Source organism: Hemibagrus wyckioides, linkage group LG28 (genome assembly GCF_019097595.1).
Source record: "Hemibagrus wyckioides isolate EC202008001 linkage group LG28, SWU_Hwy_1.0, whole genome shotgun sequence".
NCBI classification, from domain to species: Eukaryota; Metazoa; Chordata; class Actinopteri; order Siluriformes; family Bagridae; genus Hemibagrus; species Hemibagrus wyckioides.
This window is the reverse complement of record NC_080737.1, coordinates 14003574-14026700: the sequence shown is the minus strand read 5'-3', so window position 1 is coordinate 14026700 and position 23127 is coordinate 14003574. Positions and strand designations below refer to the sequence as shown.

The following is a 23127-nucleotide window of genomic DNA, read 5'->3' as shown; positions in this document are numbered from 1 at the left end:
CCTGTAAAGTTACTTTGCGGCAATGACCATTCTTACAAGCGCTATACCAACAAAATTGAATCAAACAGGAAATACACAACAGTAAACACAGGAAGTCAAAGGCAACATTTACATTTATGCCAACTGAGCAATTAAGGGTTAAGGGCCTTGCTCAAGGGCCCAGCAGTGGCAGCTTAGTGGTCCTGGCATTCGAACTCACAACCTTCCAATCAGTAGTCCAACACTAGCAGCTACCTCTTCCCTATATCAAGAGGAAACATCATGAAACAAGGCAAGAGTTAGAGAATAAGCAAAAGCAGTTAGGATTAATCACAATGTTCATATATCACACGACGCAGGAGGATTGGCAAGACTTCTCAACGGCTGAGGAGAAAACATGACTTTCTATACACGTAAACCAGGAAATTGAACAGAAGTGACTGGAAGAGGTATTCAGGAGAGTGCAACCTCTACTGGTAGGGTGGTGTAGTGGCAGCTAGACTAATACAGCATTACAACGTCTGTAATATCAGCTCAGCTTACGGTCCAAACAGTTTTACAAGTTCTTCCCATGTCCAGGGGTTTCCAGGGTGCTACAGATTACCAACACCTCCGCTGCTCTACGAAGTGGATGTGTAAATGTAAAAGGAATCCAGGGTGTAGTTCCTGGGAAAGACACTGGAGACACCGTGACTAATAAATCAGTTACTAAAGATGAATGAAGGAACAAGCTGTTACACTACAGCAATAAAGAAGTAGAAATGTAGGAAGGTCTTAGCACAGCTCTTCTTGTGACGTTTTGTCCAGCTTTTTCCAGAACACCGGATATATTAGTTGTGGTATATTTTGTCATATCCATGCACAATGAGGGCTATACAACTGATCTGGCAGCACATAACCACAAATAACACCAAATATGAATTATACAGATTTAGAATATCTGTAGAAATGCTTTGTCTACATGTTGTCTAGAAAGGAAATAATTTGCATAAAGGTTAATGGATACAGAATGAGCCATGATTGTCAGCAAAGCAAGGGGAAGTAATTCAAGGATGCATTAGAACATGAACACAAGTATATTTTTCATCTAAGTAATTATTTTATACTGTTTTACAATACTGATATTGTATTTGTATTCAAAGAGAGCACACATCTAGATACACTGAGATAACAATAATAACCTATTTTTATTAAATTACCCCCGTGAGTCACAAGCTTTATTCCCGTATCTCATTAGCTAGCTAACAAACCCTGCCTCAGATGACAATGCTGTATTATTACACAAGCTTTACACTTGAATATGCATGCATGAGGAATCTCTAAGACCAGAGCTACAGTGATACCTTTACATTAAGACTTTTTATGAACAATCCAAGGAATTATTAAAAGATAGTGGGTGAGAATTCCATATGAAAATGCACAGCATTCCCAATATGTTTTCTTGAATGATTGGATGCTTGGATGAAGCAGATGTGTCATGTTGCTCTATTCTTAAGCTTATTATCAGATAAATGTATAAATTTAGTGTATGAAAGAAAACAAGGCTTCTGTTTTGAACATGATTTGGTGGACATGCTCCTTTTTAGAGGCTACATCCATTAGCTGTATTTTATGCCTAGGGCACATTGAAGGCCACTGCAGCATCTGTGTGCAAATGTGAGTTCATGTGGCTGTGTGTGTGTGTGTGTGTGTGTGGTTTACTCACTCTGCTATAACGCCAGCACTAATGTACACTCATTTTCTATCTCTCTCTGGCTGCACAAGCCTGCTATTTATAGAAAGGGATACGATGTCCTGCATTTCCGGCATGTTCCATGTCAGTGGTGGAAATCTGATGAGCACTCTGTATGTGTGTGTGTGTGTGTTATAGCAGGACAAAGTAATATTCCATAAAGTCTGAAGTTTATTGATGTCTGAATCATAAATGTGTTGTGTCAGACCCTTTGATTGAATTAATATTATTAGTCAGTGTTGGGTTCGAAGAACAATATATGATGCACTCATATGATTACATTTGTAATGGCTTCATCGTATTACAGCCTTCGCTAATTTGATATTGTTTGACTTTACACTTACGCTTAAAAGTTAATTTTGCCACATAAACCAACACACAGATCTTGTATCAAGGTTATAAGTTCACCTTGTGTTGATTGGTCTCTATAGTAATGACTGGAAGCTGAACCCAGACACAGTCATTCGTTTATTTTCAGTAACTGGTGCATCCAGAGCCTATCCTGGAAGCACTGGGTGCAAGGTGGGAGATCATCACCAAGCAATACACACTTATCCTCATACATTAGAACAATTCATCAGAGCAAATCCATCTACTGGCATGTTTTTCAGAGTTGGGAGGAAACTGCAGAACCTGGAGGAAACCCTGGAGGTTAATTTCAGTCCACTGAGATCCATCCAGGAATGTTATCCAGCCCAATGCAAATATTATTTTGGAGAAGGAAAATATTATTATTATTATTATTATTATTATTATTAGTAGTAGTAGTAGTAGTAGTAGTAGTAGTAGTAGTAATAATAATAATAATAATAATAATAATAATAATAATTCATAATAAACTAAGAATTCTTTTTTAATAATAATTTTTTTACTATTTTTATTTATTTATTTATGTTTACTGTGTAATTTTTTCCAGCATATAATCAGATCAGTCTGGAAGGTAATTCTGGGTTTAGTAGAATAGCCTTATTCCAGGAAAGCTATATTATTCTGTTATTTAACACCAAAGCCCTGCTAGCTTAATGCGAAGGATTATCCAAAGTGGCTTAAATTTAAAGAACCATATTTCCAAATGAAGTATAGATTTGGAATAATATTTGTGTGCCATTTCATGAAACCCAAATGCCCCTATTATATGCGTTCTAGCTACAGATTATAGAAATTAGCATAAAACATGCTGTCAGGTCTCTAAAACAAACATTAAAGGGTAAAAAAAATCTGTTTAGTTTATGCAGTATTATTATTTTTGTTGCATAACGTCCTGTTCAGTCTCGTTATCTGTAGGACAGAGGTAATGCAGTCTGAGCACTGGATGTCCTCCAGGGCAAGAAATCCATGAATCACTGCTCACATTTCCCCTCTTCTAATGCTTATTTAAATTATTCATCTACTCAGGTCTTCTTTCACTCAACCATCCATCCATCCATCCATCTGTCCGTCCATCCACCCACCCACCCATCCATCCATCCATCCATCCATCCAAGTCTTTTACTTTTTCACCAGCTGACCAGTGCTGAGCCATAAACACACTCACCAAGCTGTCAAGCACAAAGTAGGCCAGTTCTCAGAAACTCACAGTTGCATGTAAGAAGCGCACTATGCCTCCTTATTTCTGTCTCTCCATCACTAGTATTCAACATAGAGGCTCTGCAAAATAATACTATGCAGGGCTCAGAAATAGGGATCCCAGGACTGCATGAAGACCTGTTATGATGAGCTGAAATGATAGACAGGTCACTAGACCCACAGCAGTAGAGGTACACATATTCTCCTATTAATAGCAATTAATTACTCTAGTGCTTGACACAGGCTTGTAGATTAGACTCCAGAATGACAAGCTAACTACACCCTCAGGATAGCTACTACAGAAAAGGAGCAAAACAACTCTTTAGCTAATGCTTTAAGCACGCTGTACTCTAGAATGCTCAATGTAATTTATTTAACTGCTGGACAGTTCATTTATTAGCATTCTAAATCAAGTAAAAAAAAAGGTCACTCGTATATTACATTACTTTTTGGTTTAAGATTTCCAAAGTCATCTTTTCCAGACATCTCCACTGTCCTTTCCCCCTTTACTCATTTCCTCATTCGCTCTTGACTTTGTGATAGGTCCTCCGAATGAGCTTCCTAGATTTTGGCTTCAATATTTACAAAATGCTCACACTTTGGAGGGTGATGGCTGAGGCCTTGTCTGTTCTGTGAAGCAAAGAGTGGTCTTGATCATGACATTTTGATTCATGAGATCACTTTTAGAGGCCTTCAGTCACTGAGAGCTGATTGATGGCGTAAATTTACAGCCATGAAGAACATCTCTGTCATATAGCCATGACATTGAACATCATTCTGTAACTGGAAAACACTGCAGGTAGGTTCCAGATATTTTGGCTATTGTTCAAGAATTAGTAATGAATGAAACATAACAGGGTGTGCTATTACAGGAACATAATCAATGACAAGGTTGTGTGAAGCCATAATATCCTGAAGAGTTTATTCAATAACACTGACCAATCAGATTCAAGAATTGAGAATCACTGTAGACGTAAATAATAAGGCGCTGCTCTGGCTAATTTCCGATTAGCGCTCGCAGTAGGTATAAATTCAGTGTTTTGTTTTAGGTCAAGAAGAAAATAATATGTTCTTATTGAAGTTTACAGAAATAATCCATTCTAGTCTCCATATTGCAAGAACGTGCAATACGTTCTTAGTTACTTGGGCATGAAGTCAGCCTTTGAGCTTGAGTTGTGGCATATGTAGAGCATCTGGTCACTAGTGCTGGCAGTCAATGTGTGTGTGTGTGTGTGTGTGTTTGAATGCACACACACTCAGTCTGGCCCATTGAACAGCTTCTGTACCTCTCCATTGAAGATTTTCAATTCATGCACTCACAGTGTGTACACAAACCATGACACAATGTACATACACTCAGCTGTCAGTTTAATAGCAATACTTAACATGCAGCTCAGTGACACTTTTATCAGGTATACCAGGGCTTTGTTGGTGTCCACGTGTTCCTGTGCACATTCCAGCCTCTTATCCGTTCCATTATCCACCCTTAAAGGGACCAACAAGGGCTGACATCAATCTGGCCACTTTATCCCTGCACTGTTGTTTATTTAACAAGAAATATAATCTTCTTAATATTCATTCATTCATTCGTCTTCAGTAACCACTTTCTCATGGTCCGGGTCATAGGAGATCCTGGCCTGCTAGTCCATTGCAGGTCACTTGGCAGGACACCTATTTTTTTAATTTACTGTTTTTTCCCCCCTAGTGTCTTCACGATAAAAAATATTTTTCTGGTTGTTCTTTTCCGTGAGTGTGATTTGCAATGCTTCCAGACTCGTTACATAACGATTCGTCTGGTTTTCTTCCCCTCTGCATGTACATACAGTATGTCTCCTGCATCTACCTGAGCACAGGCCCACTGAGTAATGATAAGATATTGAGCATATTAAATCTTCCCCACAGCCCTAGATACAGAGATTGAATTGGACGGTGTTGCCGCATGTGCGCTGTTCCTGTTGGTCACCGTGATAAGACTGAAGGGAGCCGGATGGACGTTCAAACAGATTGCTGTGGCTCGTGGCCTGAAACAGATGTTCTGGTTACGTAGAAATACGATAATGGCACGCACACACACACACACACAAACACACACACACAGATCTAATGTTGAGGAATGATAGTTTAAGTCGTGGCAGGTGAATTATTCTCCCTAGAATAATTATTTTGGAACATTATTTTATTTATGTAATAATGTCATTATATAAGGAAAAGAAATATATTTCTTTCATAAAATTCAGAGTATTCATGGTAAACATGATTATTTGTTATCAACAAAACTGGCTAATAAATTCGACTTCTATTAAATCTTTAACAAAACTCATTAAATAGCAGATTCACTGGATTTATTATCATCATGCAGATGGAGAATTAGCCAGGGTAAATGTAAAATATTGTAACCTTCCTGAGCAAACAGTTCAAATTATTTGGCAACAACTGTACTAGACCAGCTCATAATATTTGGTTGCCAGGTTCTCATTGTTTTTTTCCCCTAACCTGATCTGGTTTTCAAGAGAGCTGAAAAACAGCAATTTTTATTTATTTATTTATTTATATATATATATATATATATATATATATATATATATATATATATATATATATATATATATATATATATATATATATATATTTCATCAGAAATTCATTCATTTTTTATTATTTTTTTATTTTTATTAACTGCTCCATCCTGGTCAGGTTTGTTGTGGATTCTGACACTATCCCGGGTACATTGGGTGTGTGGCAGGAATTAACACTTGCATGGAATCCCAGTCCAATCCAGGACATCATGAACATTGACATTCACTCCTAGTGTGATTTATTGTAACCTGTCTTCTTATTGGCATGTTTTTGGGTGTGGGAGGAAACCAGAGAGAGCCCAGAGGAAACCAATAAGGACCTGAGTTCATGAGCTCAGGATTGAACTGTGATGAGTCAGTGCACCATCCTGACACCTTTTTATGACTAATACAGTTTATATAACAAATGTTATTACACTTTTGATTGGTGAGGTTGAAGGCAGGCGGCCTATCTAAATTGTTTAATAATGAATCCCGTCCATCATTGGGTGCACTGGTTCCTGGATTCATTTAATCAAGGACACACATATCTCCTTGACTGAAGTAAAAATCTGCTGTTGTGAGAAAACCAAATTTGCTTACAGCTGCCCTACTGACTCTCTTCCTCTGAAGGAAATTACATGCTTGACTTCAGATGGCTGTGTACTGGAAGATTCTGCCATTTTGCACGCCCCGAGGGAGCACTTTTCAGCCTCTGAGTCAGCACAATGGTATAGATTTTACCAGTTAGAAGTAATTTCAGCTTTCTCTTTCTGTAAAGGAACCTACAAATAACACCAGCCTCGAGGAACGAGGTAAGAGGAAGTGCTCGTTTGTTAATGTACTACGGAAACTTATCACGTCTCATTTCATCAATCATGACTGACAATGAAACGGTCATCTGTTTGATTGACGCCTGCCTCTACCACACCTACACGATAAACATTCGGCGTTGCTATCAAAGATATCATGCTGCCTGTCACCAAAGTGTAAGCAAGCGTGAACTTAAAAATCACATACATTTCTCTGAAGCTTCACTACCTGTAGATGAAAACTAGTTCTGGTTCAACACCTTGAATTAAAGTTAATTATGTACTATTTTTAATGAGAATACGACATGACTTCTTAGTTTATGGCAAATATGAAGCCTGACCACTGAAGCTAAATGGCGTTGCTAGTATTTTTTCCCCCAAATATCAGTGTATTTAGAACCTGTGAAGCAATTAGGAAGTTTTACTGCCCCTGAAACACAACAGTCTTGTCATTCAGCATGCCTTTAGATTTTATAACTGTATTCTATTAAATTATTATTATTCCTATAGTAATAATTCATTCACAGGGATTCAACATCTAAGTAGAATAAACTAATCTTTTCTTTTTTCTTTTCATTGCTTTGTAACAGCACCGGAAAATCTTCAGGACAGAAAACAGCCGAAATCTTCAGTTCTTGGCAACATGACAGGCTGTGTTTGTTTAATGTTGCGTTAAAGATATTAAAGATAATAAGACAAAAAGAAAGCTTGTCGTTACCAAGAAACTGGAAAGCGCATACTCCTCTGACCTGAAGATTTTTCCTGTAGTGGTAAGTCTAACATTGTTAAAGAACAGTGCGTTATACCCTGTGTATTTATAGTCTCTCCTAATTATTAGTGAATGTGCTACAATAGAATTTATAATAAAATGTTAGAAAACAGACAGAACTAACTGTGTGGGGTATAAAAGGAACTAGCTTATCGTGTGGACGTTTCACACATTAAATGTAACTATAAATGGTTATAAATGAATTGAATTCTCTGCAAACCTCTGTGGTATATGAGGAAATGTGCTGTGGGATATGCTGTTATAAGAAAGTAATGAAGTTTTGGGGTGATGACATCACACCACCCCATCATCGATTATTTCCCGAAAACAGCATAACTTAAGAGTTTTATTTCTTAAGTATGTGGTTAAAATAACAGATAATACACTATTCACTTTTATTGTGGACACCTGGCCATCACAGCCATATGTCATCCTTCCTTAAACTGTTGCTACAAAGTTAGAAGCAGACACTTGTTTCAGTTCACAGTTTTCCTTCACTGGAACTAAGAGAGCCAAATCTGTTCCAGCATGATGATGCCCCAGTGCACAAAATGACCTCCATGATGACACGGTTTGTTAAGTTTGGAGTGGAAGAACTTGAGTGTCCTGCACTGACCCCTGACTCTATCTCAACCCCACTGCACATCATTGAGACGAACCGGAACGCTGACTGAACCCCAGACTTCCTCGCTTGACATGATCTCACTAATACTGTGGCTAAATGGACAAATTAGAGACTGTGAACTAAATCTACAATGGGATTTTCAAAATCACACAAGTCTGAGGATCATGTGACCACAAACTTGAACACTGAAGAGACAGAGCAGAATCTCAGTTAAGATGCAGTTTTGGGAAACCGCCCATCCGTGCTTGCAAGTTAAAATGCTTTAAATGGACATATACTTTATAAAACAGGTCGTTTCCATGCTAGATCATGATCCTTGGACCTGTTTCTCACTTAATTTTAGTGAAGATTCTAAAAAATGTTTATCTCATATATGATTTTGTGCAAAGCATCAAGTGCAATTTAAAGTAAACCACAAACCAAAACTATTGGCAGAAACTAAGAGCCAGATGGTAGCATTACATTCAGCTTCAGCAAACGAGGTTCTAAGCAGCCTGGAAGATGGCACAGGATGGCACAGAATGAGACACTGGGAATTGAACAGTGTGCCTCTATCCAAGTCATTAATTACAGCTGGCCAGCCTGTACACGTCTCGTGCTTTCTCTTCGTCAGTGGCTTTTATTCCATCTATACTATACTATACTATACTATACTATACTATACTATACTATACTATACTATACTATACTATACTATACTATACTATAATTTACTAGGGATTAGGAATTAATACAAATAAATTTAAATCTAAGTCTAATATTAATCTTGAACTTGAAATCTTGCACTTTCTGTACTATCTATTTCTGTAATATCGATGTACATAGTTACATATTGATCTGCACTTGTTCATTCGCACAATTTCTACTGTTTGCACTTCTGGTAGATGCTAAACAGCATTTCGTTGCTATGTACCTGTACTTTGCAATGACAATAAAGTTGTATCTATCTATATTTCTTATGATCTGTAATCTGTAATGAGAAAACGTCCATTGTTAAAAGCACTATACAAATTAAATTGAATTGAACTATTCTATACTTTACTATACCATACAAATACTATTACTATAATATTCTATACATTCCTATACTATTCTATACTACACTACACTACAGTATACTATACTATTCTATACTACACTACAGTACAGTATACTATGCTATGCTATACTACACTACAGTATACTATACTATTCTATACTATACTAAACTGCAGTATACTATGCTATACTATACTACAGTATACTATACTATACTACACTACAGTACACTATACTATACTAAACTGCAGTATGCTATGCTATACTATACTACACTACAGTATACCATACTATTCTATACTACACTACAGTATACTATACTATTCTATACTACACTACAGTATACCATACTATTCTATACTATACTACACTATAGTATACTATACTATACTGTACTACAGTACACTACAGTATACCATACTATTCTATACTATACTACACTACAGTATACTATACTATACTACAGTACACTACAGTATACCATACTATTCTATACTATACTACACTATAGTATACTATACTATACTACAGTACACTATACTATTCTATACTATACTACACTACAGTATACTATACTATACTATACTATACTATACTATACTACAGTACACTACAGTATACTATACTATTCTAAACTGCAGTATACTATTCTATACTATACTACAGTACACTACAGTATACTATACTATTCTAAACTGCAGTATACTATTCTATACTATACTACAGTACACTACAGTATACTATACTATACTATACTATACTATACTATACTATAATATACTACAGTACACTACAGTATACTATACTATTCTAAACTGCAGTATACTATTCTATACTATACTACATTACAGTATACTATACTATACTACACTATACTATACTATTCTAAACTACAGTATACTATTCTATACTATACTACATTACAGTATACTATACTATACTACACTATACTATACTACAGTACACTACAGTATACTATACTATTCTAAACTGCAGTATACTATTCTATACTATACTACATTACAGTATACTATACTATACTACACTACACTATACTATACTACAGTATACTATACTATTCTACACTGCAGTATACTATTCTATACTATACTACATTACAGTATACTATACTATACTACACTATACTATACTACAGTACACTACAGTATACTATACTATACTATACTAAACTGCAGTATACTATGCTATACTATACTACACTACAGTATACTATACTATACTAAACTGCAGTACACTATGCTATACTATACTACACTACACTATACTACACTATACTATACTACAGTACACTACAGTATACTACACAATACTATACTACAGTATACTATACTATTCTATACTTTGCATACTTGGCATTCCAATTTTATATATTTCATTCCATTTATATATGTATATATATATATATATATATATATATATATATATATATATATATATATATATATATATATATATATATATATATATTGAACCTAACAATATCATAACATTGTGCCACCATTTTCTAGATTTTTTGTTGTAACTTGTAAGAGCAACACATTCATGCAAACATTTCCCCTAACGATCACACGGCTGCAACTCGTCCGCAATACAGAACAACCGCAGCGGCACTGAAACGTGGTTAGAAGGATGTTGTGATGTTTTAATTCATTTTTATTATCATCATTATTATTATTGTTATTTTTCTCGTGTGCATCCGCTACATGACTCACATTTACGATATCAGGAGAGACAGCTAAAAGTAAAAAATAAAAATAAAAAAAAGACAGAAAGAGGATATCATGGTCCGTGAGTGAATTCCTTACAGAAATGCAGTTTTCCGAAGAACTGATAAACACTGTTTTTTGTTTGTTTTTTTTGTTTTTTTAAACATCTCACTGTATAATGTGACAGAGGAAAAAAAAGCACAAAAGGAAAGGCCATTGTAAGAACAACAAATAGATTTACAACGTGATCTTTGATTTTCGCCACAAAACACCGGACAGAGAGTGTTAAGCTAACAGTGGTGTTTCTGTCCTTTTTTTTTTGTCTTTCCACGTCTTTGTTTAATAAAACCCCAAAACAAGAATTGCATGTCACTATAGCATAAGTTTATGATTCACCGTTTTGGCGTCGCATTACTTCAGCAAAAAAACAAAACAAAAACGAATATAGATGAAAAAAAAAAAAATCATAATAAATTTAAACAATCCAATATAAATTAATAAATAGAAAATAATAATCAGATTGAAGTCTAGTCATTTCTTGTTCCTATGAATACATAACATCTACAGGTTTTTTATTTTTTTTATTTTTTTAAGTTAATAAAGTCAAGCTACTGTATATAAATACATCACCAGCATGCACAATATTGTATTATCAAGAATATTGGAGCAGTAATCATCTTACACTGAGAAACAGTATAATAGGCAAGTGCATTTTTTTTTTTTGTAAATTAAAAAAGTAAACAAAAAAAAAAAAAAAAAAAGAAAAGAAGAAAAGAATACCACAAACCTCAAAGCTGCTTTAAGATCATCTCCCGTTTTTTGACATTTGCCAGTGTCTCTTAATTTCAGTCCATGGACAAAGGAAAAACAGCCAACGGTTCCAGTTGATTCCATTCAGTGTATCGCGACAGGGATCCAAGTAGAATTCAAATTTTCAGGATTAAAGCGCAGGGATTTTTTTTATTTATTTATTTATTTTTACTATATTACTTTGCTAGGACAGTTTGCATTTTTAGGGTTAGCATCATTACGAGTTTAAGATTATATATCGAGAGAAAGAAGTTGTGGTTTTTTGGTACTATATTGTAATGATATTGAATCGAACCTATGTTTTTATAGTGCAGGTCACCCTTGACACCTTTAACGTCCAGACTATATCAATAATAATAATAATAATAATAATAATGATAATAAGAACAGTTTTCACTGAAAGGACGACGATTTGTTTTTAGCTATCAATGGAAACAGCATTGTATTTAATGGTTAGACAACCAGACTTGGTTACTGTATCCCTAAACTACTGTTTCTTGATTATAAACCTGCAGCATGTAACCACAGTGATGCTTCAATCGGTATGGTTTCGAATCGCCATGTCGGCTGTAGAGTAATGGCTGACTGACTGTTGAGTGCACATCAGTATCCACGAATACGTTTAAACAGAAAGAACCCCCCCCCCAAAGAAAAAGAACAACATCCTTTCACACCCTCAGGAGCCTGTCTGCAAACTCTTACTTTTGCGAGGCTATGACATTCAAGTTTGTTTGTTTTTTTTTAACTCCATGTATTATTTTTTTGCCTTTTTTTATTTTCTTGCTCAAGCTTTAACATGTCTTCCCCTGACAGTTCCTAAACCCTTACTGCACACTTACAAATAAGCAGCTTGACAACATGTTTCACTGCAAGAACAGTCCCTACGCCAGTGTTTTTGGGGTGTGTTTCAACCCTAGTCAACCCTAGTCAACTTACTGACTTTATTCCTCAAAGTACTGTTTTGGCAAACCGAGGGGATTTTTTAAAATTATTTTTAATTTTAACCTCAGCTTTTTTTTCCTCACTATTATATATTTATCCGTCTAATTTTCTGAAAAATCAAAGAGAACTGCATTATGCGGTTGTACCATTAGTGAACATGGCTGCCAGCATTCCACCAGGCCCCCCTTTTTCGTAAAATGTTTTCACTTACGCTTTTAATTTTTCTTTTTATTTTTCTTTTATTTTGTGAGCAGGCGTGTTTTCTTGTGTGTTACGGCTAGGAAACGGGTAATTCTTGAGGGTCTTCTCCTCTTCTGCCTCTCCGTCGCTCTCCCTCTCTCTCTGTTTTTAATTGTTGCCCTCGCCGCCTTCGTCGTCCTGCTGGTCGCTTGTCCAGAGTGTCAAGTTGTCTCGCAGCAGCTGCATGATGAGGGTTGAGTCTTTGTAGGAGTCCTCGTTGAGCGTGTCCAACTCGGCGATGGCGTCGTCAAAAGCCGTCTTGGCCAGATGGCATGCCTGCTCGGGTGCGTTCTGGATCTCGTAGTAGAACACGGAGTAGTTGAGCGCCAGGCCGAGACGGATGGGGTGCGTGGGCTGCATGTGCTCCTTGCTGATCTCGTGTGCCTCGCTGTATGCCTTCTCGGAAGACTCGACCACGGCGGCACGCTTCTCCCCGGTAGCTACTTCAGCCAGGTAGCGGTAGTAGTCGCCCTTCATCTTCAGGTAGAAGACCTTACTCTCGTGCTGTGCCTCACTGCAGTTCTTGATCAAGAAGTTGTCCAGCAGGTTGAGCACATCCTGGCAGACGGCCTCTAGCTCCTTCTCGATCTTCTCGCGATAGGCACGCACCATCTCAATCTTCTTCTCATTGCCATCGGCTGAAGTCTTCTGCTCGATGCTGGAGACGACACGCCATGACGAGCGTCGTGCACCCACCACGTTCTTGTAGGCCACCGAGAGCAGGTTGCGCTCTTCGTTGGACAAGGCCTCATTCAGCTCCGTCACCTGTAGAACAGAAGGGACAAGAGACGGTGTTTCAGCCTTCACATCGTCCTAAAACACGTTATACACATTTTAGGCATGATATCCATCATGTTTTCTCTAATGAATTGAAGTACAATAGTTTCATTGCTTTATAGAAAAATAAAGGAAAAGCTCATTTTAGTTCTTCCACTACTAATGACTGGTGATGCTAGAATATTCCAGAACACACAGGATGTGGGGGATGTGGTAGCTTAGTGGTTAAGGTGTTGGGACTACTAATTGGAAAGTTGTGAGTTTGAATCCTAGCTCCACCAAGCTACCACTGCTGGGCCCCTTAGCAAGGCCCTTAACCATCAATTGCTCAGTTGTATAAAATGAGTTAAAATGTAACTTGTTCTGAATAAGGGTGTTTGTCAAAATGCCAGAAATGTAAATACATGCATACTATTTTATATAATGTAAGCAGTGCTTTGCTTTCAAACTCAAACCCTGCTTTGTCTTGATTCTTTTTAATTATTTACAAAATTAGCATTATGTATTGCTGAAAGAAATCAATTTTGTCTAGAGAATTCTCACTTATGATAGATAGATAGATAGATAGATAGATAGATAGATAGATAGATAGACAGATAGATAGATAGATAGATAGATAGATAGATAGATAGATAGATAGATAGATAGATAGATAGAGTTTAGGACAACTCCCAAAGGCACAGTAACCTCAGTTCACCCTGTGATGCAGAGTCTGAGCTGTATAGTCAATGCTAAAGCATTAGGGTCATCTCCTGTGTAATCTCCTGCGCTTTTGCTCTGGCGACTAATGAAAAACCCTGAATGGAGACAACAAATATATCTACGCTGATCCCAGGGCAAATTTGTCCTTGACTTGTGTGATGCAGAGCATAAGAATTATACACAGTACACACTGTTTCTGGATCAGAATAAAATCACATGGAAGAGGAAAGAAGCGATCAACAGACTCATTGTGAAAGAAGCTGTGTTTTTTTTTTTTCGGGTGGTGGCAGGTTTTTGTGTCGGCGTTTAACGCATGAATGCTACAAGTAACTTTTGCTGTAAGGATTTGCAAAATGGTTATTTATAGCCTTTGTATTGTTTATAGTATTGCAGACTTTCCAAATAATTCAAATAATACTCTATAATTAGGCTGTTGTGGAATTGCAAATATTTTAATTATATCATTTCTAGCTAGTTGTTTCTAGAAGACTGATAAGCTATTAGTTTAATGACTCCGCCTCTTTTTAAAAAAAATAATATTAATCTCATTATCTTATTTTTATTTTCACATCTTACGCCTATTTGTCAATTGATGACTCTAGTATTGTTTTTTTTTTTATGCCTACCAGTGCTTATTTATTGTCTTATTATTTGTTCTGGTTGGTTTCTGAAGTAATATTTTTACTTCATGATCATTGTTTTATTGTCTGCATGTTGTTTCATGTAAGATATAGCATTGAGAAAGCCTCAAATGTGATGCCTACACATCGGTCTGCCCTGATTAACCCGACACTACTGTACTAGTGATTTCTGCTGTGTTTCATCTGTAGTGCAGTTAGAAAAAGCTTGATATAGCAGTTATTTCTCAAATACGCAGAATTCCAGGTTATAAGCTCTCAATGGTAAAAAGAGACAAATGCCTTGCTGCTCTTTGCCTTCTCTTGATTATCAACAGCAGGAGAATAACACCTCCTCCTCTAGCCCGGTGTAAGCCCAGTGTAACGGCCATGAAACTCTCTATCTTGCACAGACAACATCATTAAATCAGAAGACACTAATTACCTGTGACTATAAACTTCACATAATCAGAACTGATAGATAGATAGATAGATAGATAGATAGATAGATAGATAGATAGATAGATAGATAGATAGATAGATAGATAGATAGATAGACTTTAATGATCCCATAAGGGCAATATCTCAGAAATTCATCTCTAGAATTATTAGCACTTAAAGCTTGCAAAGGCCTTTGCAAGCTTAAAGGGTGTTTAGTATTTCCTCTGATTGTACATGTCTGCAATATTAAATATTTATACCTCTGTGAAACAGGAAATAATCAAATGCAACAGATGATATAGAGAGCTTAAAAATGATTTTGTATTCTTTTTATAATATTATACGCATATGTATATAGAGACACTTCGGTTAAGTAAACATGAATTATTTTATTTAAATGAAAATAAGTTTTCTCATCTTTCTTTCAGGGTGCCAATAATTCTGCACACCTGCAGTATTTCACATGTCTGAGCATGACCTACCAGTGGTGGAAATATCGTCGGAATCCTAATTTATCAACAGGAATTGTAAACAAAATGGATCTATAATCCAACAACAGCGAGAAATTTACCAGGTAGCCGAACAAAAATCTCCAGCAGAACTAAACCTTTCCATTTTCCACAAGCTTTCACGCCATTTCCATGACCTAAAGGACAAAGTCACATTCGGAAGGTCGTTAATCATAGACTTAAACACAATTAACCACAATTGCCGATCAGTGACACAGCGTCTTGGCAAAAACAGCAGGCACACCACATCCCCCTTTGCCTGTTCCTTAGACTCACGCACGTCTCCTTTCTTATTCAGACTGCAAATGTAAGCACTATATCACACACAATCTTCAGTTTCCATAGAAACAAGGCGATCGTCTTTGTTTGGCTGCAGAGGACTCTGTGTGCTGCAGCCCTGGATACACTGACAGTGCATTTGCAGCGATGCACAGTGTGTGTTTGTGTGTGTGTGTACGTATATGCGTCATGTGTAACAGTAGTGAAATATGTGTGTCCATACAGTGCAGGACTAATAGCAGTAATTATATGTGTGGGTATGTGTTAAAGTAAGATATGGCAAATGCCTGTGCATATGTGATTGAGTGTGTGTGTGTGTACGAGAGCACAGGGCACAAGTGCAGTAGTGAGTGTGTGGGTGTGCGGTGTGGGGGTTGGGCACGAAGCCCAGGCTGCAGCTAGCCTGCTTGCTCATAGCAGCAGCTGTGCATGTTGGAGAAGATTATCCTTAACTCCATCAACCAGTTTGCTCCAGCTATAACTGCATGACATTCGCTCTTCCACAGCCCTTTCTATATATTAAAGGAATGTTTAACCGAAAGATCGTGCATGTTTGCTTTTCCGCCCAAATCTAGTCCATCAGCCATCACAAGTGTAGTGTGGAGTTATGGCCATAATGTATTACACTTTATATACATCGCTAACCTGTCTCATACTCTGTATATTGTGCTCTGTATTGAATTTTTCTGTATTGCCTTGTCTAGAACTTAAATGTATAGTGCCATTATTTTACGCCTGTACTTTTGGGGGTCGCCAAAAGGCGGTACCGTGTTCCTTGTGCGTGTAAAAACATACTTAGCCAATAAACCTGATTGATTCCGATTCTTCTAATGCTGATAATCACCCTTAAAGATGTCTATCTTACCCAAAACCCGGGCAAAACAGCCCCTAAGCCATGATGCTAGGATAAGTGGGGCATTTGGTTTAATGTTGCGCATGCTTTGTCATGTGTCAGCATTCACCTACAAAGTTTGGTGTATTTAAATAGATTATAGTAACCCCTGAAGAATGGATGCTGTTATTTAAGGAAGGTTAGATTAGAAAGATTATTACTCATTACCCACAGCCTAAACAAGATCCAAGACGCTAACATCAGACACCAGACGTCTCTTGTCTGCTTGGCTATCATTTGATTGCTGAATGTTTCTTACTCACTATAACATGGCAGGACTTTTGGCTTCACTGTGTTTAACCTAGTCCAACTGGCCCAGCTGAAGCACTTCATTTAACATACTAAAACAATTTACTGAGTATTGAATATCAAGTAAAATAAATGAATATCTATATTTCAAAATCCTGACAAAATTTAATCTAATGTCTTTCATTTGCGCAGTATCTCACCCAGTAAACTGGCCTGCTTTGGTCATCATGTGAGTAAGCTATAAAATGGCTGCAAGTGCACTCTTTTAAATAAGGCATAAATGTTGAATGTGAAGAGAAACTGGAGGCACAGTCGCACACAGTCAGCACTGTTTCACAACCAGTGTTGCGACAGACTTCACGGATAAAGCAGTGCACTGTCTATGAACTCTTTCTAGTTGTTCTGAGATCACTCCTAATCTCTTGCTCGTTAAAACGAGCCGGCGTTGGACTTTGGATCTTGATTGTGTGTTTTGACAGACTTCGAGGTAGTAAAAGCACCAAGGTGAGAAAGAAGGAAATAGCTGGAGATAAGGGAAGAAATGAGAACGAAGAATTGATCTATTGTAAGAAAATGGGAGCAGCGTCGCTTGTAAAGGGCAGTCTTGCTTCTTTTTTTTTTTCCCCCTCAAACACTAAGAAAATTTCCACCTCCTTTTCTAATAACTGAAGGATTATCTGATCACTGTGATTTTACAAGCACATTAAGTTGTCTTGGTATGAGTTTTTCCAGAGACACTTCAGGCATAAGGGACGTGTAAAAAAAATTCTTGCTATGGGTGCTATCCCTTTGCCTCTATACTTCTTCACTGGAAGCCCGTGAGCAAGGAATAAAAAGTCAATAAGAAAAAGAAAAGACAATCCCACAGGCTGCCTTTTTAATATCAGCTACCGGACGTAGCCATAATACCTCTCGCTAGGGCTTCCTTCAGCACTGATTAGCATTAATCAGCATAATTAACTCTTCCCTACCTCTCCAGCGTCTACAATTTATCTTCATTTAAAACATGAAGCAGTGAGTGTCAGGGCAATAACTCCTGAATAAGGCAATAAGGCAGTTTGGTTCTCTTGTCGATCTGTGCTTGTTGTTTGACGCAGAAACTAGCGATAACAGAATCAATAAAGTTTTGTTCATAAAGCTCTCTAGATCTTAGATTGTGTGGAAATTTTCAGCAGAAAATAATTTTGCCATCGTCACAGAGTGGAAATGAACAGGATGGGGTAGTTGTATGGGTTGGAAGTCAGAATGGACATTTTTATTATATTTCCTCTCACTCTCTCTTTCTTTCTCACCTCTCTCTCTCTCTCTCTCTCTCTCTCTTAACTCAACATGGATATTAAAATCTGGATAACCAGCAATTCAGTGTACATACTGTATATCTCTGTAATTTTATCCATTCTGGTTGTTTTCCTTTTCTTTTATTTTGTGAACATTCTGTCTATTTCTTCTTTCTGCCATATGTATAGGTAAGCTAAAGGATTCAAAGAGTTTGTAATATTAGTATGACAAGAGCAGGATGGAAGGCTACCTGCTAGAAGGCAAGCGAATTTTGCTGTGATCGGATATTGTATTAAAAAAAAAAACAAGGCTGATGCAACAAATTACATTTAACCACCAAATATGTCCTGATGGTTTTTATATCATTCTGATGATTGCATGTGTGTATGTTCACATCATTTTTCACCACAATGGGATCAAATCATACCGGATTGTTATCTAACCATCAAATATGCTGCTGTAGATGAGCATTACATGTGTATACGTTGATGTGTCTGTCTCAATGCCTATATCTGATCCATCTCTCTGTGCTCGAATGATCTCTCTTTATCTTCTGTCATCGTTTGTCTATGGCAATAGAGGCACAGAGCTAGTGTGGTATATATGCTGTCACATTTCCATAGTGGATGTGACAAGAGAATGGATGGACGAATGAAGGACAGGGAAATAAATGATTCTAGTATTCTTGTTATATAACTATAAAATGACTGTTGCAGCGCATAAAGGTGGGGTAAGATGTGCACGACACCGCAGTTGTGATAGTAAGCAAACACATTCAGTTCAAACACACTTTCAATCCCACACAGTAGGTCATTTATACTCTGCTAATAGCAATGTAGAATATTTTTCCCTGGATTCGACTGAGCAACAAGGCACGATGGTGGGTTGCTACGGGCAACATGACATCATGACGGTCAGCCGGCCCAGTTTCTGACGACTGAATGTCGTATCTTGAGATGGTAACTAGATTTACGTCCATTTTACAATAAATACAAAGGCATGTCATTTCTTTAAATGAACAAATATTCTAAAACATCTAATAAGCCTTGAAATTTGATTACATTCATCATTTAAGTTCGAAACTGTGTCTCTGTGCTCAGGACCGGCAATTAAATCTGTCAATCTGAAGACGCTTGGGAATTTTCCAGATTCATTATTCACCATTCGTTTCATGGCCTGGAGGTGGGGATTGCAATTTCCTGTAATCATTAAAACCTTGATTTGTGACTGAGATAACATTTTTTTTTTCATTTGCTGGATAAATATAATTGACCTCTGGTACACAAAAATAAATTGGTCCTCTATCACACCAAGGTGCACACAAGATCCTGCCACCTTTAGACGAACAAAAGAATAAAAACCTGATCGGATTCCCTTTACGGAAAGCCGTGTTCTCGCCTTCGATTTCGACGTGTTAAATAAATGATTCATATTCAAAATATTCACACCGAAAGAGAGGTGTAGGAGCATCAGTCAAGTGTAATAGATAGTAGTAGTAATTTTGGTCATTGCTTGTCATTTTTAAAGCCTGGTCCATCACTCTGATTAATTTATTACATCGCTGAGATTAGGAATGTGCCATCTTACTGAGTCACCATGGGAGCAGATTATGATGATTTATTAGGTCAGGGAGAAATGAGGGATTCTCGATGGAAAGGCGGGTGTGGTTTCAGACAAATCCTGCTGACTCTATGTCGCTGATGAACCCTTTTGATGGAGCTAAGATCGAAACTCCCTTTGAAACCTATATTCTACATCAAGTCGACAATTTTGTTCAGACATTTTACTTTCACTGGGTTCATGAATCCAGACTCATGGAAATGTCTACTCCTACCAGCTCTGAAAAATGGTGCTAGTGACAGCAGATGAATATCTAAAAAAAACACAACTTAATACTTATGTGATCAATCATCCAATCTGCAAACCTTTAAAAGGTTAAGGTAGATGACATCAATCTGTATCTAAACGATCTAACCACAGCCCAGCATATCAGATGATGCCCCAGAGAGCAGCATGATTTGTCATGTTCCCTTAGTTCCCTTAGTCACAGCCCAAAGATAAGACAAACTGGGCAATGCCTCCCGCCCTCCCCGAAGTAAAGACACAATCGAACCATGACAGAGCATTTTTCATCAGCGGATGGCTTCCCATCCTGTTCGCTTCCTAATAGACCAATGCTCTTTCCGCTCAAGAGCGCTGGCAGTGAGAGATTCATCAGCCTCAGGCAAGACCTCAACATTCTCTGATTCAGCCTATAAAGCATCGTAACTAGTTGCAATAAAAAAAAAAAGAAAGATATGGAACTTGTATATCCAAAGGGTACATTGAAATCTAGAATGTTTTTCACTATGCTAAATATGATGAGATGAGATTTTAGCATTATAATAAATAAATTAGAAAAACATTTCTAAGACTATTTCCAGCACGATGATGTCAGAGTCCTATAAGGTTGGCTCTGAAAACGTTACATTCAGTTTTTTAGAGATGAGACAGCAAAAAAAAAAAAAAAAAAACAGACAGAAGAGCACATTAAGGGGTACCACCTAATTACCATTTGTAGAAGATCTGGTTTGTTGCTTGGGCAAAATAAATGACGACATGCCCATAATCCACTGACACATTACTGCACTCATTAATAATAGCACATACTACTGCTGTTCTATGGTTTCCTGATTACAGCAAATCTCAACAAGTCTGAGCTGCATATGATTCATCAAGTTTGCACAGGACCATAGGAGTGACTGGCCTCTCAGAGACGTGATCTGAGATCAGAATCATTGTGGCAACATTTATTTCAAGCATGACAGCTTTCACCCGGTGCCACCTGAGCGGCCAGCACGCCATAGATCTTATAGGGTGGGCGCTGACATTATAAGGGTGTAGCCTCCACTCCAACGTGAATAAATATTACATGTTTCAAATGCAATGATTCATTGTAATGTCTGATCATTGAAAATAGCGTTAAATAGTAGACATGTTAACCTATTGCCTCAGTGTGGGGTGGTGGCATTAGGAAGACATGCCAAACTCTTCAGCACATTTAAAATATTACATATTTGTGCCCTGCCTGCGCGTGGCCGTTTCCGGGTGAGGGTTGATGGATTACACGAAATGGTGCAGTACGGACTCTGCACCTTGGCACGCGCTGCGACACGCCTAGTGGGAGAAAACCTGCACACGCCTTTTGGGGGGGAGCTGTCGTCGCCATACCGGGCTGTGGGGGTCGAGATAATCATTTTAACCGTTACAACGACATGATTGTACATTTCAGATCACCCACAATCACCACAGTGATTTATGAACCAGCCATGAAAACGTCTCACGCGCTGTTAATGTCTCGTTATGCGCCCTTAGACAGACACAAAGCGGGGCGACGTTGGGCAACGCCGCATCCTTCACTACGATGAATCTGGCTTATAATATGTCTTATAGCGGATTCTTACTGCTGTCACAGAGCAACAGCAGAACCGGGAACACCCCAGTCTTTCACCGTCGGTACATTTTGGCACGCGCGTAATCCTGTTTGTCTAGAATAAACCACGAAAAGTGAAAGAATTCGCACGTTTCTTTGTTCGTGGTTTTCTTCTTGCGCTAGACGATTTCTCTGACATTGTAACACAGGCACACGTTATAAGGGCGCATGTTATAGAGCGGTTATAGAACAGGCTTTAATTTGTGCGCTAAATGATTTTTGAAGCTCGGTCCTTCTATGGCCATGGTCCGTTGTGCACAGGGATGTGGCGAAAGGCACCGCCCCAAAATCAAACACACCGCACTCGATCACGACAGACACACCGCCCCAATCATTCCATATCGATCATATATATATATATATATATATATATATATATATATATATATATATATATATATATATATATAACCCCGAGGCATAACACATTAAGGAAGAAGCAGAGTTTTGTAAAAGGCAACAACGCGATTGCGGTCTGTCATATTCGGACCCGTCAATTTAACCCACTCCATTCGTCTATATATATGATAAGGAAATCTGCTCTTAAACAATTAATGAAATTATGTATTGACATTTATAGATATTGGTTTGAGAAATCAGCTGCATGATCAGGCACACAAGTCGTCTGTTCCTCGTCAGTGATTACCCATAAAGAACAGGAGGAACATGATCTGTGCGTAAAACGCATTGCTCTCAGTCATCTCATCTATCAGTCAGTGATCAAAGCATTTCGGTTCTCCAACTTACCGATTTCATGGCAGCTGCCATATCGTCATATCTCTCAGCCTGTTCGGCCAACCTGGCTTTCTGAACCAGCTGCTCGCGGTCCACCATTTTGGCTTTAAATGAATGTCTCGGTTAGAAGACGATACGTGACGAGTGTATTATTTTTTGTAAAGAGTGAATATGATGCGGTGTGGAAAGCGCCGCGCTCCTTCTCGCCGCTGCAGCTGCTCCGTGCTTTCTGCGCGTGCCGACAGGACGCCCCTCCCCCTCCTTACGCTTTCTCCCGATTGCGTCATCACCGAACAAATGGGGCGTGGTCCTATTTGGTGAGGTAACAGCACTTATATGGGCAAGTGGGCGTGTTCGGTTTGGGAGTTTGGCGAATCGGCG

General features: G+C 37.8%; 1 protein-coding gene across 1 annotated transcript; it reads right to left on the bottom strand.

The window, feature by feature from the left end:
• Positions 1-10729: 10729 nt before the first annotated feature.
• Positions 10730-22997, bottom strand: ywhag1 (3-monooxygenase/tryptophan 5-monooxygenase activation protein, gamma polypeptide 1). The gene is made up of 2 exons (XM_058383728.1): positions 22759-22997; positions 10730-13560 (listed from the first exon to the last, which is right to left on the bottom strand). Exons 1-2 carry the CDS (start codon positions 22843-22845, stop codon positions 12904-12906), a joined length of 744 nt encoding a protein of 247 aa, XP_058239711.1. The 5' UTR covers positions 22846-22997; the 3' UTR covers positions 10730-12903.
• Between the last annotated feature and the right edge of the window lie 130 nt (positions 22998-23127).

What these genes read in the sequence shown, in the direction of transcription:
- ywhag1 (XM_058383728.1), bottom strand. Translation starts at nt 22,845, where the DNA reads ATGGTGGACCGCGAGCAGCTGGTTCAGAAAGCCAGGTTGGCCGAACAG. An exon ending in TGGCAGCTGCCATGAAATCG is followed by an intron (nt 13,561 to 22,758) that starts GTAAGTTGGAGA and finishes TCTGTTCTACAG; the next exon opens with GTGACGGAGCTGAATGAGGC.